Raw genomic sequence first — 19,664 nt, 5'->3', positions numbered from 1 at the left:
TTCCTAAGCGCAAGCGCTGAAGGTTGCGCAGGGTGGAGGGTAATGCGAGTCAAAAGAAAGTGACACCGTTGCGCGTTGTGGTGGCCAACACAGCTGCGTGGTGCAGCGTGGTGGTCGAAGGTGTGCTAAGGGTTGATGATAAGCAAGTGTGGAAGGTTTGAAGGGTGTTGGTTAGAAGAGGTACGTTTGCTCATTGCGGGTGTTGCTGGTCAAACACAATGGGCGGTTTTTACTGGCACGTGAATGGATTGAAAAGTGTGAGGAAGTACTAGTACATGTTGATCCACAGATTGCATATTTTACGGCAATTATATAAATGTACATTATATAAATTTTTTTTTTACAAATGTCGTAGAAAGTCTTTGTGAATTTTACTCAAATTACCAAAAAAACAATGAAATCTATCCTACGCTCAGTCACTCTAACCGAGCTCAAACATCAACGTGTTAGCCCAGCACGATTTCAGCACACCCTCACGATAACTTCATGACGTCACCGGCTGTCGGGAGGGTGAGACTTGTGCGCACACTCCCAGCGACTTAAGCGTTCCCCACGATCGCCGCCCAGAACGCAGTACCGGTTCGGACGCGCCAATGAGCCACACGCGCACCACAGCTGTCATCGCCGCGTGCATGTGAGGTCGTCGTGACAGGTAACGCACCAAACCGCGCTGCCGCATCATTCTGTGCCCAACCGTGTACACTCGAAAGCGGTAGTAGCGTTAGCTTGTTGTTTGATACATTTCCGTGCCCAGAGTTTGTGTTTTTTCGGGTGTCATAAAATGCTGTTTCACAATACATTACAAATGTTTTGTGCAGAAGCTTGATAAGAATGTGTGAAGTGTTCTTAGTGTCCTGCGTAGTGGCCGGTGCGTGTCTTTGAAGCAGTGTGTTGCTCAAGCGTCCCAAGCGGTGGTGGTGAAACTAGAAGGTTGTGAAGGTCCCTCCAAGATGTTCAGTGTCCGATAAGCAGTGATAAGCGCGCAATGCTACTGGGGACAGTATTGGCGAACCAGTGCCAATTCTGTCCATCATGTGATTTGTGCAGATATACATCGGCAAATACTGCAAAGGTGTCTTACTGTCGTGGCCAACTGGTTGAGATTGTCTCTAGATGGCCAACTAGATGAGAAGATCCAATGCATCAGTTTCGCTTGAGAAGAGCGGGCTCGTGCTATATAAGCTGCATTCAAGTGCGTGTGCTTAAAGTGTACAGTGAACCCAAGTGATGTGTTTTGCTTTTTCGTTAGAAATTCATCTCAGCATCTTAACATTACGTACGCGGAATCGTAAACAATTGAAGATTTCTCTGGCCAATACACACGCCACACAGGCCAGGGCGTTCGTAAACGATCACGCGCCGTTCAGTTTCAATTGCAGTGTTTGAGAGCCGTTAAATTTGCATTAAACTGCAGTCCAGGAGCAGGGCAGGGTGCGTTCAAATGCAGCTTGTCTGTTGTGGCTAGAGCGGCAACACATTCCCGTGCCGTTTGCAACGGAGGCATTCGAAACAAATCGACACGAGCGGTTGGAGCACAAAAACTGATCCCAGACACACGATTGGCGCACGATTGGTTCGATTCGAATCGAAGTGAATTGGTAATTGTATGAGTATGAGAGCTTTGGTATGCCGTCATTAGTAGTAGAAACAATGGACGTTTTGTGTATGTGACGGTACGGTCCAGGTCGTGCGAGATCGTGAGTGTTGCTAAGGTGTCAGAGTGAGATTTTTATAGGATTTTAAGGAATTGTTAAAGACATTTAAACAAGATGAAAACAGTGGAGCATTTTATATTACAAAAATCAATATTAGCTCAATTTCTAGAAAAAACACATACATTTGGATGCCAAAAAGTAGGAAACATGAATAATTCACACCCGCTTCAAACTCAGATCAACCAAATACAGACCTCAAAGAGAATAGCTTAGCGAACTAAAGCCACTAACAAGCTGCGTCCATACAAGGAAGTACCTGCTAACGCAAGCAAGCTCTAATCTGATAGTAGATACAACCCACACAACTATTCCACCATCTTCGCTCCCCCAAAAAAGCATTCCGAATTCAGCAACCTTACCCCTCTCCCAAACCCCCAAAGACACAACGCCATTGAACAAACACAGCACACATCGTTCATGATTACTTAATGTGCGTAAAGTTGAAGCGATTCGTCCCCAAGATATTGTGGACAAGCATCGGAAAGGTTTTGAGATTAGCACCCCGGAGAGGAACTGTTTGTTCAGTTCTGCACTCCTACCGCCACACGGGAACCAGTTCGTGACATCATTTGTTCGGGAGAGGTTCATTAAATATTCAGAAACGCAGCCACAAAAGCACAAACGCTGCACATTAGATGAAACAAATCCAGTCAATCCAGGCGGTCTCATCATCTCGGGAATGAAGATAAACAGGTGATTTGGGATGGATGGAAGCAAAAACGGTCCCGGTACCGGTTTTTCTGTTCTGTTTTGGCAACGTTCTTTCTGACCTGATCATCATCATCATCATCCTCATCGTTCCATCTTTGATGCTTTAAGATGTGCTAGAAGGTGATAACTTCGGACGCTCCGAGTGCTCCGGAAGCTCAAGGAAGTAATCCGCTTAGCACTTGCCGGTGGGATGAAACGCGCTTTGCACCAGTACGGAACTGGAAAGGACATTAGTTTAAGGGCAGTGGTGCTGCCAATTTCATGGAACATTTTTCTTCATTTTTGTTTGCAGAACAAGACAAGAACCAGCGCCTCGCGAGCCCTCAGGTCGTCACGTTCAACGGTCGCCCATGCTAAGTGGATCATCTTGCGGGACATGGCTTTGATTTGATTACGGCGGTGCACATTAATAAGGCAAAAAGGAGAAGTACAACGATGGGTAAAACCACCAGCAAACTGGATAAACGACGCTCGCAGAGTAAGTTCTTTTTCCCGTGGTATAGGGTCGCGGTTCTTAGTGCCTCAAATCGGATATATACCCATTCGTAGCCAAACAGTCACACTCACCGGCGGGTTGGCGTTAATTAGTTTTCTGAGCCACCTCCACCAACTGTATGGTTAGTGAAATTATCTCCACAAAACTTGCCAAACCAGTTCGATGGTACTAGTTCGTGTCCAGTGTTTGCGTGTTTTGGGGGGGGGAGTTTGTTTTTTCCCCCTTATTGTAACTCCTTGTATCTGTATGCAAAATACGTGCAACTTCACCAAGCAACTGCATGTGAAACACATTTCTACCCCTTTTTTATGATATTGGTAGCTGAAGCTCAGTTTTAACGACTTCTAGTCTAGTCTGATTTCACACCGATTTCAGGCAAGCAATCGTATGCGAAGGGGGAAGGTATCACCATCATCATCATCATCATCGGTGGGTTCTGGTGCAGCATATCGGCTCCATTTATCTTAATTACCCGGCTGATTGCCGTACAGGGGAACGTTCATAATCAGTTTCGTTTAGCCGTTCCACCAAGTGGTTTTATGTGTGTATGGGGGGAAAAGATAGAGAAGGAGAGCGAGAGAGAGAGAGAGAGCATCGAAAGGGGTGGATAACATTCTATAAGAAGCATGTAAACGAAGTAGAGATAAAGGAGAGACAGGGAGAGCGATTAAAGCAAAACAAGAACGCGATATCAAACAACACGATGTTAGAGATGTTGCGAGTTGGTTTTGCTTATCGACGATAGGTGGGAAGTGTTTGTTAACCCTTGAAGATAAACTAGGAATACAATTTTTAGATTTTTTTTACCAATTTGAGCAGCATTTTAGAGCGACAATAAATCATTTTAATTTATAATGAAAGCCAATAAAAGGCATCTCTTGTGTGATAGCTCGTACAACTGCCATTGTCACTCAAGGGTTTAATATGAAATGTAAAACAAGTTTAGATTAAACTGCGCTTCATTAGGAGCGGTGATGTTAAAGCACATAAAATATTGCTCAGCACACAAACGAACTCGCGAATGTACGAACTGTCGCGACGAGAGTGTTGCATTTTAATCGGGCTCGAGATTTAATTAAAAATCCTCCTTTAGAATGTGCGTCCGCATAAATAAGGAATGCGGAATTGTATATGCTTATGCATAGCAGTGATATTCTTGCATTTTTTCATTTTTTTTAAATAAAATTCCATATTTTGCACTGCCAAACTGTCACAATAATGCAACGTGTGTCCGTGCAATTGATACAACAAAAAACTGGAAATGCACCAGGCACCATCAGACCCCTATGCACAGATTTGCAGTCCTTGCTGAAGGAATGTATGCAAACGCCAGGAATGTGCACACGCTCGCGATCATTGACAGGCCATCCAGTGTAGCCGGGTCGCCAGCCAGCCAGGCCCATATTTCGCACCGAGCACTGACCAATCCCGTACAAGAATAACTACTGCAACTACCCACACGCACACAACCGCTTTCTAGATGCCATGGTGCAATGAAGAACTGCGTGCATGCACGTTGTTGCGGGCATACGAGGCTACAAGAAAACAGAGAAAAAAGGGGCAATTGAATGATTTAAATAATTAATCGATCGTGCTCCACACCGAGAGCGCTGGTGCCGGTGCCAATGGCCCATTTGTGCCGTTGTGCCGACACGTTCTTCGTTGGCCACGCGTTGGGTTTGAAAAGTGTGCCGTATACAGGACGATACGCATTTTATCATCGAAAGCGAAAGCATAGAGAAAAGGAGCACTTGCTGCCTTTTTTTGTTTTGTTTTTCACGCGATGCACCGATCCCGCAAACGATGCAGAAGAGAAAGAGGGTTAGTGTGTGTGTGTGTGTGTTGAGTATGTTTTATGTGGTTAGTAAAGAACAAAATGCGCGTTCTTGCTATTCTGGCCCCGGTTTGGCGGCGATGAATACATAATTTACGCGGGAGAGAGAAAGAGAGTGTGTGTGTCTGTCCGTGTGTGTGCGTTTTATTAATTTACGCTTGTTTGCGTTCCGCAACCACTGCGCCAACCATCAATGAAGTGCAAAAGCGCGCACCGTTTTATAGCAACGCGTATGTTTAACGTACATTTTAATTTCAATTACGAGCATCGCACTAATAAAATGTCCGGTTTGCAACCTTTTAGTACGCCTGCAGTTGGTGAGTTTGGAGTGGGAATTGATTGGATTGGAGTGAAATAAAAAGGTGAGAAGAACGTTAAGAAACGAAACAAGTGCAATTAAACTTCAACGAATCCCTACGCATTTAAGCTCTATCGATTTACTTTTGTGGTTTTATTGCTTTTAGATGATTTTTAAGCTTAAATTGTTCATATTGAAAGCCACCAATTATTTAGGAAATCGTAACATTTTGGAAGAAAATACAAAAAAAGGGAAAAATAAGCATGAATTATAAGCAATACTAAAAAGCGCCTAAAGTTATGCAATTACTTGTGACCCAAATTCCATTCCCTACATACATTTTACTCTTAGCCTGCTTAGAGCCTCAAAAAACCGCTGGCTAATTCACAGTTGGCACAGTTATTTTATCATTTCTACGTGATATCGGTTCATCACTGCCATCACGCATTATCGGGCACAAACGAGCTTCGTATTCAGTATCAAATCAAGGTCTATCGATTAGCCGGTGAGCCATGATTATCGTGCTATCTGGTAACTTGCAAACGAACATCTAGCTCCAAGTAGCGCTATAACAGGTAGTTGGGAGATAGTTGGAACATATGCTTTATCGTCCTCTTATCAACGACACGCACTGATAAGAGGTGCGCTATAAAATTGTGGCATAAATCCTGTATCATTGAACAAAACATTCCCACAAACGGCTTTGCTGCAGCTCCCTGTGGAGCATTCCGTAGGGGTTTCCTTCAACAAATCATTCATTTCCAAACAATATTAACTCATAGGGAATTACATCGGAATGAGTTCGACAGCTCTCCCCCACGTCATCGGCTTTATGTTTCCTCCCGGTGTAGCCTCGAACAGCAAAAGGACAGGTTGGAACACAACACGCTTACCCCATTCAATTTCGATTCATTCATCGTTTCGCCCACTCGATGCACCGGGGCAGCGACTGGATGAAAAGCTTTTTTTACAAACATATTCCCCTTCTCTCTCTCTCTCTCTCTTTTCCTTCTTATTTGCGACCCATTTGGGACGTATCTGTACAATGTTGTTCGGCTTATTGTCCCGCAGTTTTTTGAGGTGCATTTCCTTTTGCACCATCATTCGCATCAATAAGCTGACGGGGCGAGCTTTTTGGACACGATGAAAAGGGGGTGAGGGACACGCAATGAAAACCAGCCTCCTTCTTCTCCATCCGTTTAGCCATATTGGGAGGGCTGCTAGCACATTGACGCGGCCATATCATAATTTGCCTTTTAATTTTGTGTGCCCCGTTTTGGTGGGGAATGCATACTCCCCAATGCCACTTTGTGCAGCAGCACGGGCTTGCTGCTGAAGCATTAATGGTTATATCTGCCCGAATGTTTATCTCTCAGGATGTCCGAATGTCTGCGGCACTGGTTGAAGAAGAGAAGGCATAATCATTCGCAAGGTTTATTGGGCGCGTCCCCCCTTCTCCGCGTGTCGCAACGGAAATGGTTAACGAAATTGACACGGAGGGAAATTTATGTTTGTCTGTCTAAATTTTTGAACCAACGTTGAAAGGTTTTTTTTGTACAACTTGTGTTTTGTGCAGTTTCTCTGTAAACATCTTTTGGCAATTAGTTGTCTGTATATAAAGCCTCATACAAACAACCTTATCAACACTATGTGTGGCCTACATTGTTTAGTTCTTGGGATAAAGGAGCTCGGATCCAAACGGGAATTGAAAAACGTCGGGTCAGTTAGGAGTTTGGAGTAATCGATTAGACCACCGAGTTGCTGCGGTATTAAGCTGTTAAAAAGCAATAAACAGCGATAGGGAATGCGTGCTCCGTCTAAAAACTTCCTACATTTGCAGTGAATGAACTTTATCAAATCGACCACTTTTTATTAAACATATTTATATAAAAGTAATATTTTTTTATAATGCTACACAATTTATATTGTTTTTTGGAAAGCCGCACTGAAAAAACAACCTTAATTTAATGGAATATGTAAATCCACCGTATGCTTTAAGATGTGAACCGACCCAAAAAGCCGTCCTACCCGGCACACCGATCCCGGCCAGCCTAATGAGTACCGGCGAGAAATATGTAAAATATGTAAATTTTCCCATTTGAAACTACTGCCCACTTTTGCGTATGCCGCGATAATGCCTCGACTACACACACTCCGCGGTCGGGCTCTTCGCTCTTCGATGTTGTCCAGCAAAGTGAGCATAAACGATTGATTGATTGATAACGTCAATTCCCACGCACACACAGACACACAGTGTGCGACTTGCTGGCCAAGGGCTTTCTGACTGTTTTTCGCACAAGCAAGGCACAGCAGTCAGGGGCGAAAAAAGCTCTCACTTAAAGCGCTGCCGTAAGGAATATGTATAGGCAACAAATTAAAGGCAACTGTGCCGACACGCTGTTTTGCAAACGTAAGACAAACCTCTGGGGGTGTCTCTTCACTTCTCACTGACCAGCTTTCAGGACCACCGTTGAGGAATGGTGCGAGCGCGTGCTGTACGCGCGCAGCTGCGTCTTGTTTGTATGGGCGCAGTCAGCTGAGCGATGCGTGTGTAGCAGCTTCGTGTTCCTGCCTTTGCGGAGCGCTTTTAATTGAGCGTATACGCGAACGCGCGTTGCGCGAAGACGGTGCGTTCCTTCAGTTGCAAGTCGACATTCGAGTACGGCGGGTGTGCCGGAGTGATAGACCGCGACGTGGACCATTGGCTTTCGGTGTTCGGTGGATGAAGTGGAAGTTGCAAACCTGTCATGCTGTTGATGTGATGCAAAAGGAGGAGTATGCAAATTTACTGCAAGAGATTGGCCAGTCTGAAAAGTGTTAAAGAATGTTTTTGAATTGTTTGAGTGACGCAATTGGAGAATTTGTTGCTCTGTGAAAATGTGAGCTAGAAGAAGTGAGCCTGTTTGAAATAGTGATGGAATGAAAATTTTTATATAATTCAAAGTTGTGGGCTATAAATTTAAACATTGTGCCTTAATGTGTGTTAGTTCTATTGTGAAGTATTAACTTAGTAGAACAAAGTGCATAGTCATTAACAAGAGATAAATAAGCCACCAAAAAGGTGGCCTAAGCAACAGCTCTTCACTCTCTCTCTCTCTTGGCACACAATTGCCCCATTGTGTTGCGATTGTAGCACATGTGCCCGCTATCGTGTTTGTGCGTGATCGTGTCCCGTGTTTAGTGGGTGAATTCTTTCGATTGGGAAGTGTCGGAATCTTGTCGTATCCCCCCAAAAAAGCGCAAAAGAACACTAACACCGTTACCGAAAATGTCACTGTTCCGCTCACAAAGTGTGCTGTCCGCTTTCGAAGGCATTTCCTGGAGCTACAAGTTCGGCACGGCCAGCCGCCGGAAGAAGCATGCCGCCCTGGTTATCACCTCGCTGCCGCACATGGAACTCGGCGAATGGTTGCAGCGGCTCGATCTGGCCGAGTACGGTGGTAAGTGGCCAAGTAACGCTAGGGTCAAATCTACCCGACTGTATTTGTAAAGTTAATAAATGTTTCCCCCTTCTTTTCACCCTCGTACGGTTTTGGTTGCCGGACAGATAAATTCCGTTTGTTTAATGGCGTGGAGGAGCTGCTGTTTCTTAGCGAGTCGGACATCAAGAAGCTCGGCATACGGAACAACGCGCACCGGGCCCGAATCGTCAGCAGTTTGGTGGCGCTGCGGGAGAAGCTAGTGCAAGGTAGGTCGTCTCTGATGAAGTGGTGTAACTTGAAGTTTTGCGGTTCCCTTCTTGATGGTCAAACGTTCGTCGTTGTTGTTTTTTTTCTGGTTAGAAAAAGATGCGAAATTGAGACGTCTTTCTTGGAGGTTGCCTCGAAAGTGAAGCCGCGCATAAAGACGCGATAAAGTACGATAATTTAACGATGCTACGTGCTCTGCGTACGCAAGCACGTGCTTGTGATAACGAAGGCCCTGGGAAAAGCAACCGGGCTATTTTCACTGGAAATTGAAGTTGGATTACAGATTTCCGAAACTAGATTACAGTGCAATCTTTCGACCGGCATCACAACGGGTACCGGAATGAGGCGTGTAACAACGATCTTTTTTGGGGTTCAAAGCCAATTTGTTTGCTCCTTTTCCGAGTGCAATACACTTACACTGCGTTGTGCTTTGCATTTGTTTTGATTTGATTCCATTTCTGGAACGGGGCCAGGGAACTTTAGCACGGGTAATTAATCTGTTTAAACTCGAGTGCAAGATGAGCTCCAATGTGCGATGGCGATGGCAAAGGAAGGCAGAAAAATCGGCAAAAACAAGCTGTAAGACACACACACACAGACATAGGGGAAAGCGGGGCAAAATGGGCATGTTAAGCAGTTTACTGAATATTCCATTGAATATGCCACAAAACACAATTATTCATGCATTATTGTATGCCTCCACTATTTATCTATGGATTAAAATTGCCACATAGAATGAAAACAACTTAAAATCATGAAAACAGTGTAAAATAAAAGTTGATGTTTTACGAGAAGCTATTTTGACACGCGGGGTAAAATGGGCATAGCCCTGGGGCAAAATGGGCATATGTAAACAAACTGTGAAACGTCAAAACACTGGGGTAAAATGGGCCACAACAACTGCGCTTAGGTAATGGTCTATGCTTTTGCGCACCGTTTCGTGAATTGTATTTTCGTTCTATCTTTTGTTTTGCTGGTCAGGAAAGCCCTTAAAATTCTTCCAAAAATATGTTATCAAAATTAAAACAGTTTTTACACGTTTAAATCTACAAAATCGATTCTTTTGAAGCTGTGTCTGTTATCATTATTGAGGCGACAAATACAACACCATAGCCTCACCAAACGCCATTTGTCAAAAGTATCTGCCCATTTTGCCCCAAGCGTAACTGCCCATTTTGCCCCACGTGAAGCATTTTTGTATTTTATGTTATATTAGTAAAAATACGCATTCGATCGCCTTGCTTTCTTCAGACAAATTGTATAGAAATATCATATCTTTAATAATATATAATGTAAAACTTCAACGCATCCCTGTGACACTGGGTTAAGCTTATTTTCGAAGTGACAAAAATTACATCAATATGCTACTAAACCTTATTTTGCACTTTTCTTGGTTATTTGTTGTGTTAGGGTTATGAAACTTACATGGTGTTCATAAAACACTCTAATGAATACATTTTGAGCATTGGAAAGTAGCTTTGTAGTCAAATAATGCTTAAATAGAGGGTGCCCATTTTGCCCCACATACCCATTTTGCCCCGCTTTCCCCTACTTCTCATGCAAGATAAGATGTTGTCCGGTCGTCCGGTGTGTTTCGGTGTGCGATAATTTATCACCGTTGATGGAATGCGCGGCTCAACCATGCATAAATAACGTCCCTGTCGCGATAACGAGGTGCAAAAGTGTGGTCCAGCGGTTGGACCAGCAAATCACCGATCATCACGGATGCTGTGAAGCCGTATGTGTTTGTGTGTTGAAAGATAAAGCGTTAATATTCACCCCGGAGTCGGTGTAACTAATGCTGAGTTCCTTTTTGCTTAGTCAGGGGTTTTTGTTTGAAAAGATCTAAATGACATTTGAGAACAGTGTGAGGCATTAATCGTTGATGGGCGCTCAAACGGAGTTTTCTTCTAATGTTTTTATGGCATTTAAAAGACACTATGGAAGATAGATGTAAAAATGTCAAAACTCTAAGAGTAGAAAGACTAAACAAGAGTCCAAGAGTAGAAAGAGGACTCAGTCTAATTGAAGTCCAAGGTCGTTCAATTTAATGATTTTAATGCTCCAGCAAGTATGAAATTGTGTTCTGCAAAACGCTGTACGCTGTAGAACACATCCCAACGAGGCGATACTTTTGTCACAGCTGTATCAACTGTTTAGCAGCTAACTGTCTAACGGCCCCTCTCCCAGCAGCAAACAAACCGTTTACAAATCTACTCAGTCATCACCGCACGTCGATACAGGTTTGGTCGCGTTTTTTGTCTTTTAAAACTATTCCCTTGTTTTTCGAATTTAAATTCCCTCTTTGTGGCAAAGCGGCCCTTCTCCCCTTCGTTGATTATCATGCGCAAAAGTTTGCGCCGTCAGCAGCAGTGTGTTTTGCGGGCGTTCTGTTGCGTTCCTGTTTCGCGTACGTTTCGCCACCTTGCTTCTAGTTCAGCGTTCCAGTATTTGACGAGGCGCAAACGGTTTCGCTTTTCGCTGTGTGCAAGCCAAGAAGTGTGCTGATTTGGTTTGTTTTTGTTTACGCTTACTTACACTTGCTTCCACAGAATCGCACGTGAAGTCGGCGCAGCGGAATGGAGCGGACGATCAGCAGAGAAGGGCCCAGCTGCGGCACAGCGTGGCGGTGGATGGGGCGCGCAGTGCCAAAACGGCCAGCACTGCCACGGAGCAGGATAGCATGTGAGTAGACACTGAAAGTTGAAAAATAGTTAATGACAAAAATCTATTAGTGTGAAGAAAAGTTTAGAATAAGAATCGAAGAAAAAATGCAGAATTTTATGAGGTGTTTGTAAAATGGGATATTTTTCCGTTTCAAATTATTCCTTTTTTGCTATAAAATCCCAGACAAGAACCAACTGCCTATAAAACTAGTTGTTTTGCTATCCGCTAGATGGCACTAGCGTTGATTGCGCATTTCGGAATTTTGACTTGATTTTTGAATTCTGAAGTGGATTAATTTTTTATAAAGATGTGTTTTACTTAACCTAATAAGAGCTTTTTTATCTAATTTATTATTAAATAAAGCAAATAGTTCTCTTACTTCTCATAACATCAAACTATTCAAAACATTCCGTTTCTGAAGGGAAAATGAAGCGCATGCGCTCCACGTGTTTGGTGCTCCGCAACATTCAAACATAAAACTGATTTCGTTGCTTGAGCTCATTTTTATGCCGGTTGCAATGCAGAAGGACTTTTTTGTCCTTCTCCAAGAGGCAAATCCCAATTTTATATTCTTTTGTTATTGTTTTTATTCTCGCTTGACAAATTTATTCCCTTAAATTACTTCTCTTGAATAATTTCTATCATTTTTGTATAATTATGTCAACCAAATCATCTTTATTATGACTGGTTGAATGTTTAATGTTTTGCTTGCATTACCCTTGGCACTACCGGCCCATCCCATCCACTGCCCCGTAATTAACAATGGTAATGGCAAACGCAAGCACTACACACGAATTTGGATTCCCTTTTTTTCTCTCTCTCCCCTGTGCAACCCTCACTCGCACACTTCACGGCGGAGGTTGAATAAAATCTTCACCAGGTTTCGCACAAGTAAATGGAAGCGGACGAAGGGAAACGCTACTTACAAACAGTGAACCCACCCCAGTCGATCGAAGCCGAGTGAGGGGAAGGGAAATAAAAAGGGAAGCACATAAATCATGATTCCAACTGTTCCGGTGTGTGGTGTGGCGGTTTCGTTGCGTAGTACGCGGCAGGAAAAACGTGTCCTGCTGCTGTAAAAGAAGGGGGAGCGTTTTTGTTTGGGCACATTCTCCTTTCACAGCCACAGTCGTGAGCAGTGGCATCCTTTAACATCACACAACCTGTGCTGTGTGTATTTTGTGCTGTGTGCTTCTCATTTCATTACGAGATAGCACACCTAGCCAGAACCATGAATGCTGCAATCTCTCGGCGCTCTTTACGCACTCCGGATACGATTTTTTGGGAGATGAATGAATCCTCGCCTCGCAATAGTAGAACCTTTTTTGCCTTCTTCCACTGCGACGTGCCGGTACGTGAAAGATGCACACGCACACACTCCAACGAGTCATTGTGGAGTGGTTGTGGTGGTAGTAGTAGTACTACTACTACTACTACCGTCATTATTGCTGCCATTGCTGTTGCTGTTCCTTTTCATCAGTATCACATGCTCCCAGAGAAAAAGGACTCTTATCAATCGCTACGCAACACTGCAATCACGCTCGAGCACTCAGCGCACACGGCGGCCGACCCTGCTTCGTGCAGCACACCTTGCGTGCCGAGGATTTCCTTGGCAACGGGGCCCGGGACACTCACGGGCTATTGTTTTCAACCCCTCCCTGGTTCCATCAATGGTAGTTGTTTGCTTCAGACTGTTGGGTTTCTTGATTCATTTACAGTATTTTCATTATGAGCGTACAAATATAGACGTTTAAAAAGGCATAAAATCATACAACGAAAAGGATAAATTAAATAAAAACTAAAACACATCTTAATAATCACACATGACATGTAAAGCGAACACATAAGGCACCAAAATAGAACAAAAACATCTAAAAAATAACAAATGATTTAAAAAAATAAGAAAATAAAGAAAACAACAAATTAAGAAGAAAATTAAGAAATTTCTGAATACTTGACACAATTAAACAAACAAATGAAACAAAAAATAATAATAGCTAAAAAATACTACATTTTTCGTCTTAATTTTCACATGAAATAAAACGATAAACTCACGAAACAATAAATGAAAAATTAAGTACAAGAAAATACTAAAGAAATAAACTTAATAGAGAACATAAACATAAATAAACAAATACAAAATAAGTAAATACTTTCTAAAAGGTAAAAAAAACGCAACGAATAAAAATTGGAAAACAGATAAAACCAATGAAACAAAACCATGAAGTAAAAATACTAAAACAATAACTATTCCATCTCAATCATATCAGAGTATTATCAACAAATATTGTGCTACAAACACTCGGTAACCCTACCCATTCCATATCCAGATTGATAGAACAGGATCGTTTAAAGTTAACTTTTTGGCAAACATATCCTTGCCATCCCTGTGACGACCATTCTCGCTCTCTCTCGCGGGCGTTCTGTCTCTCTAAAAAGATTCCCGCGCTCTGAGTGCTTTGTGCTCATTTTCCCAACTGTATCCCAACCCTGTGTGTGCGCGTGGAAAAGTGAAGGTCTGCAGAAGTTTCAGTCCAGTACCGTATTTTAGAGCGTTCGGATGATCGAACCGCATCGGGGCGTTGTGTTTTATTTGTTCCGCTTCTGTCTCTCTCTCCACCTTCAGCCACCCTTCCCATAAGCAGGCTTAGCTTGTACGTGTGTGTGTGATTGATACGGGAGTTTTCGGTTGGCTAGATTAGAAATTAGGTCCAGGCGTTTTGCTCGGTTTTGGGTGAAAAGTTTGTGTTTTTCCTTCCTTTCCATACGCCCATGTCATGTGATGCGAGTGCCGGGGTGCTGGGCTAGTGATGCAGTGCATTCGTACACCTTTGTAGTGTTACGCGAGGCGAGAATTGGATTGAATGGTGTACAAAGGAAACAGCTCCACAGCGCTTCACAGTGTGAACGGTGGAAAAGAGTGATAAAAGTGTGAATCAATTGTGGCAGGCTACCGTTGATCCTATTTTCCGCTCATAAGCCTCTTCCCCACTGCTCAAAAGAAAAGGGTGTGTTTAAGTGTGCGTCTTTTGTGTTTGTGCGTTGAAACAGAAAGCAAATCGCGTAAATGTTGTGTACGCGTGTGTTGAAAAAGGTTTGCTAAAATTGTGTGAAAAGTGTCTTTTTGAAAGCCTATTTCCGACCAAACCCATCTCTACTCGTCGCACGGATAAAGAAATCGGCACGTTAAGCAATCCAGCTTCATCGAGTGGAGTGAAGGAAGGAGCAGAACAAGAAGAAGAAAATAGAGGCACACACAAAATCCGAGGAAAAACGGCAGCAGCCAGTGCTGTGAAGTGCTAGAGCTGAAAAGGATACACCCTTCCCGGAGACAGCGCGACGTCATGCTCGGCCACTGCTGAGTGTCCTGAGGAAAATCGAGCCTCCAGTTGTGAGTGTCTGTCACTGTCGCTTTGTATGTGTACGAGAAGGAGAGAGAGATAGAGAGAGATAGAGAGAGAGAGAGAGAGGGAGCGCGAGATACTTCCGATACTAAAAAAGGAATCTCTTGAAAATGGGCTAAACTCTGATAAGCAGCCACCCGACGAGGTCTTATCGTTAGGCTCAAGCAGCCTAATTGTGTGTATTTAATGTTTCATGATGTTGTTATGCTTTGTTTTTGCAGTCTCATGAATGAAGGCGGGTTAGGATGAGATTAAAGAACACACCCGCTCATTGAATGGGGGAGCGCAAGAAAATATACAAAATGCACATGGAACTCGAGAGAGTGTTCTGCGAGAGAGAGGAGAGAGACCACGCTTTTCAATGGAAACGCCAAAATGTTGGACAAATTCGTTGATTTTGAAACAAAATACATAAAACCAAAAAGAGAGGCCAAACGAGTGGGGCGTTTTTTTGTTGGAAAGGCGGTCACAAAAAGAGAGCAAACGACGCGTCTCCCTGAAGTTTCGGGTCGGCAGGATTGTTTTCCATTCAGAACCCATGCACCTGCCGGAGTGTCCCCGGTGCAGGTGGAGTGGTTTGTGTGCCTTCAGGCTGGCGGTAATGGTGCTCTGCAGGCATGGTGAGGTGCTCGGTGGGCTGGCGGCTGAGGCAACATAAGGCTTGGCTTTTAATATTGGCGTGGGTTTATTTATTTTTATTCGATCTCGTTTCTTCGCCCGCTCCAGGCGCTTGACCTACACACAGCAAGTGAATGCTATTTTGGGTGTCATTAAGGAGCGAGCGGCGAGTTCATTATTGCACTGCGAAAAATGCTACCTGTCCTTTTGGTCGATTGTCCTTTACGGATTTGCGAGCAAAATGCGATTGAATGTTAATGGCGGCCTGTAGCTTTACGAGTGCGACCGATCGGGTGTTCGGGATCGGTGGCGCACAGGTTCAGGAGTGAAAGAGCAAGACCAAAAGGTTAATTAGTGTAAAGGGTGCTTCACCGCTCGATAAGCTGCTAATGAGGTGTTGTAAATACGTGAGGGTTTTGTGAAAATGTCCCACCGAAAGGTTATGTTGGTTATGGGGCATTACAATTGACATTCAGTATTGTACCTGTACTGTATTTATTACTTATCAAACGAAAATCATATTATAACATAAAGGAAGAGAAGGTATTTGCTTTTATCACCTTTTCAAATCTTTATTTTGTAATTGTGATAGTTATTAAACATTATTTTTAGTTTAAAATGGCAAAATGATAAAAAACAGCATTTTGCCTAACTTTAGGCGCTTAATGAGTGTTGGCAAGAATTTTACCCATTTTAAGCTCTAAATTGTTGCAATAAAAATCTATTTTAAATTGTATTACCAACTACCAACTACCTTCCCATAGTTCCATTGTGGTGGAAATACAATAACATACACAAATTCATTACCCAAAACCCATTTACCTCGCCATCCATTTAAATGTGATCGGTATAATTGCATCCACAAGTCACCGTCAGTTGGTAATGAAATGAAAATGTTACCAAATGCTCCCCCCCCCCCCCACACACACACACAGCAGTACAGCTTAAACAGGGATGGCCAAAAGAGGAAAATGATGTAAACAAAGGTGCTAATTGATTTCATTACCCCGTGGTTGGATTTCACTTCAGCTGCGGAACATCTCCATCGCTTTTCCGCGCCACAGTGGTCTGCACTCCTACTCCTGGAAGGACACGCACTAACACATTTATACGCCCTTACGTGTATCTACGAGGGAGTTTGTAGGAGTGTTAGGGTGTCGAAAGATTCCCTTGGCAGACGGTTCGTTGCAGCTGTACTCGTGCATCGGCGAGGGATGATGATGATGTTTGGAAGCATGATTCATTCCCGGCAGGACCAATGGCTGGCGTCACCTATCCTGCCACAAAATCATTGGAACAGTCGGGCAGCAGGATCGATACGGTCGCCGGTCCGTGCGAGAGCGGTGTCTGAATGTTGCATTATAATTGCGTTACGGCAGCCACCAAGGTTATCGAGCAGCGAGGGGTTTACGTTTGCACTTTTGTTGGTAGCTGTACGTATGTTAATTAATACATTCTCGACGTATTTGTTGCACTTGTGGGAGAGCATGGCTTTAAAACGCCATTAAATGGTATTGTGGAGTGGTATTGGTACGCCAATAAATGGAGTGGTATTGCAAATCAATCTGGGCGTCAATTGGATCTGGTCTTCGCAAACCTTGCCGCAACCAATATTTTGTGCGACTCAATCACACCTCTGCACTCTGTGAATGGTACTTCGGCTCTAGAGAACTTCCTCCCATACGTAACACACTGTAGTATTCCACTTCTCAGTGAGGACTTTCATCATCCTTCATTGGATATGATGATTTATTATCCCGTACAACTATCCCACACCACCAACAGTCACACTCGCAGTATAGTCAATAGAAATTTCTTCAAAACGAATGTGGAACGTATGAATGCCCTTATTGTGTCGTTTGACCGTAATTTTGACTGCTCCAACTTTTCCACTATCGACGAAGCCACCGATTGCTTTAGTGTTTTTATGCGCTCAGCGATTAATTCCTGCGTTCCTGTTGCTCAACGAAAGCCTGGCCCCGATTGGTCTAATGCATCTTTAAGACGGTTGAAAAAAATAAAATCAAAAGCCTACGCGGATTACAGTAGATCGAGATCATCGCTGCATAGGAGAATTTTTTTCGATGCACTGAACAATTATCGTCGACATAATCGTGTGCTCTACCGCTCCTTCATTCGCCGTACTGAAAGGCAGCTATTTTCTAAGCCGACACGGTTCTGGAGCTTCTGGAACAAACGGCGCAATATAAGAAGTATCCCTCCGTCAATGAGCTACAATGGCCAAACTAGTATCGATACATCCGATATTTGCAACACTCTCGCCAATCGTTTCGCTGATGCATTCACCCTTCCTGTTCACAATCCTAACACACTAGCAGAGGCCACCCGCAATACTCCATCGGATGCTATCGATTTTATTATACCCACAATTGACGAAGCATTAATTGCGCGCACACTCAACGATATAAAACCATCTACATCATCTGGACCTGACAATATTCCCGCATACATATTGAAGCACTGCCGTCAATCACTCGCACCCATTCTTGCCAAAATATTTAATGATTCCCTTATGCGTGGCACGTATCCTGAGTCCTGGAAACACGCGCGAATGATTCCTATCCATAAAAAAGGCAGTCGACTTCATGCTAGTAATTATCGTGGCATTGTATCCCTATGCGCTTGTGCAAAGGTGTTTGAGCTCATTCTATACAATCCGCTACTCACAGCAGTTCAAAACTATATGAGCCCTAGTCAGCATGGATTTCTCCCAAGGAGATCTTCCACCACAAATCTTGCTGAATTTGTTGGCTACTGCTTCGACAACATGGATCGTGGTACTCAAGTTGATGCAGTATATATCGACTTCAGGGCTGCGTTCGATAGTATTTCTCATGATATTCTACTTTCGAAGCTAAAAAAACTCGGTTTCCTCGACTGGCACATCACCTGGCTGCGTTCATATTTAACTGGTCGTTCGTACTACATAAGTATAGGATCTCATCGTTCTCACTCTTTCACCAGCTCCTCCGGTGTGCCTCAAGGGAGTAATTTGGGACCGCTACTCTTCCTCATCTATATAAATGATCTATCTTTCGTTTTACCGCCAGGCCAACACCTAATGTACGCCGACGATGTAAAAATATTCGCTCCAGTTAGAAACGACAGTGACTGTGTACGCCTTCAAACGATCCTTGAGAATCTGGATAGCTGGTGCAGCAGAAACGCTCTCCAAGTGTGTGCTGATAAATGCCAGTGTATATCATTCAGCAGAGCCCGTCACCCCATCACGTTTACATACACTATGCTCAACACGGCTTTGGCTCGCACGACATGTATCCGTGATCTGGGGGTGCTACTCGATCAGAAGATGTCATTTCGCCCTCACATTGATAGCGTTGTTGCGAAGGGAAATCAGCTACTTGGTTTAATTACGCGGACCTGTAGCGAGTTTACCGATCCCATGTGCGTCAAGTCGATCTTCTGTGCCATCGTAAGGTCGTGCCTGGAGTACTGCTGTCCGATCTGGTGCCCGCTTTGCGTTGGTGACATCAATCGCCTCGAAGCCATTCAACGGAGACTCACTAGGTACGCGGTTCGACTCCTTCCATGGCAATCCCACCACGCTCGGCCCACCTACCATCAGCGGTGTCTGCTTCTCGGACTTGAACCACTCTGCTCTCGACGTAAAAACGCCCAATGCCTTTTCATATTTCGGCTCCTTAACGGAGAGATCGATTCCCCGGCATTACTAGCCAGCATCAATTTGTTCGCTCCCTGTCGGATTCTTAGATCCAATTTCCATCTCCGTGTACCGCGTACCCGCAACAACCATAGCCAGGGACACCCTATTATACGTATGTCCCTCGAGTTAAATGAAGTGTTAGATTTGTTCGATTTTAGTATGTCTACTTCCACGTTCAAGGAGAAATTGCGTCTACGTCACATGTAATGTTTGCTTATAACTAGATGTTTATTTATATGCTCCTTAATTTAATTATAAGGTTGCCGATTAGACACGATGGTCCGTCGGTTTATATATGAAATAAATAAATAAATAAATAAATAAATGTCTGCACCCAAAACTCCGTGCAGTTTAAGCAACTCATCTTCAGCACACAAAAGCCCTTCGCCGCAGCTTGTGCAATGTATGAATAGATGAAATGAATCTATCATGTTGCTGGAAGGGATAAACCCTTCCTTGTAGCGGAAAATGAAACGGAAGCAAAACAAAACTACGATGGATCAGTGTAATATCAGCAATTCAGAGT

The 19,664-nt window shown here is 43.6% G+C and overlaps 2 protein-coding genes across 4 annotated transcripts in view; one reads left to right on the top strand and one right to left on the bottom strand.

The window, feature by feature from the left end:
- Positions 1 to 590: 590 nt before the first annotated feature.
- LOC1271349 (breast cancer anti-estrogen resistance protein 3 homolog) overlaps positions 591 to 19,664 on the top strand; it is a 36,491-nt gene continuing 17,417 nt past the window's right edge. Inside the window, exons 1-5 of one of the 3 annotated variants that reach the window (XM_061656772.1) lie at positions 591 to 1,598; positions 2,719 to 2,904; positions 8,366 to 8,494; positions 8,602 to 8,742; positions 11,296 to 11,428. In XM_061656772.1, the coding sequence (XP_061512756.1) occupies positions 2,862 to 2,904; positions 8,366 to 8,494; positions 8,602 to 8,742; positions 11,296 to 11,428 (446 nt within the window). In that variant the 5' untranslated portion in view covers positions 591 to 1,598; positions 2,719 to 2,861. Of the gene's footprint in view, positions 1,599 to 1,634; positions 2,409 to 2,718; positions 2,905 to 8,365; positions 8,495 to 8,601; positions 8,743 to 11,295; positions 11,429 to 13,922; positions 14,802 to 19,664 lie in introns of those variants that run through there. The other 2 variants (XM_061656773.1, XM_061656774.1) reach the window with 2 other exon arrangements.
- LOC1271350 (transcription initiation factor IIB) overlaps positions 9,986 to 19,664 on the bottom strand; it is a 28,398-nt gene continuing 18,719 nt past the window's right edge. The window contains exon 5 of the mRNA XM_061656777.1: positions 9,986 to 11,439. The gene's annotated coding sequence lies outside the window, so the exon portion shown is untranslated. The remainder of the gene's footprint in view (positions 11,440 to 19,664) is intronic.

The sequence above is a fragment of the Anopheles gambiae genome, chromosome 3 (assembly GCF_943734735.2).
Source record: "Anopheles gambiae chromosome 3, idAnoGambNW_F1_1, whole genome shotgun sequence".
In the NCBI taxonomy this organism is placed as follows: domain Eukaryota; kingdom Metazoa; phylum Arthropoda; class Insecta; order Diptera; family Culicidae; genus Anopheles; species Anopheles gambiae.
Note: the sequence above shows the minus strand (reverse complement) of the source record. Positions and strands in the feature narration are given on the sequence as shown.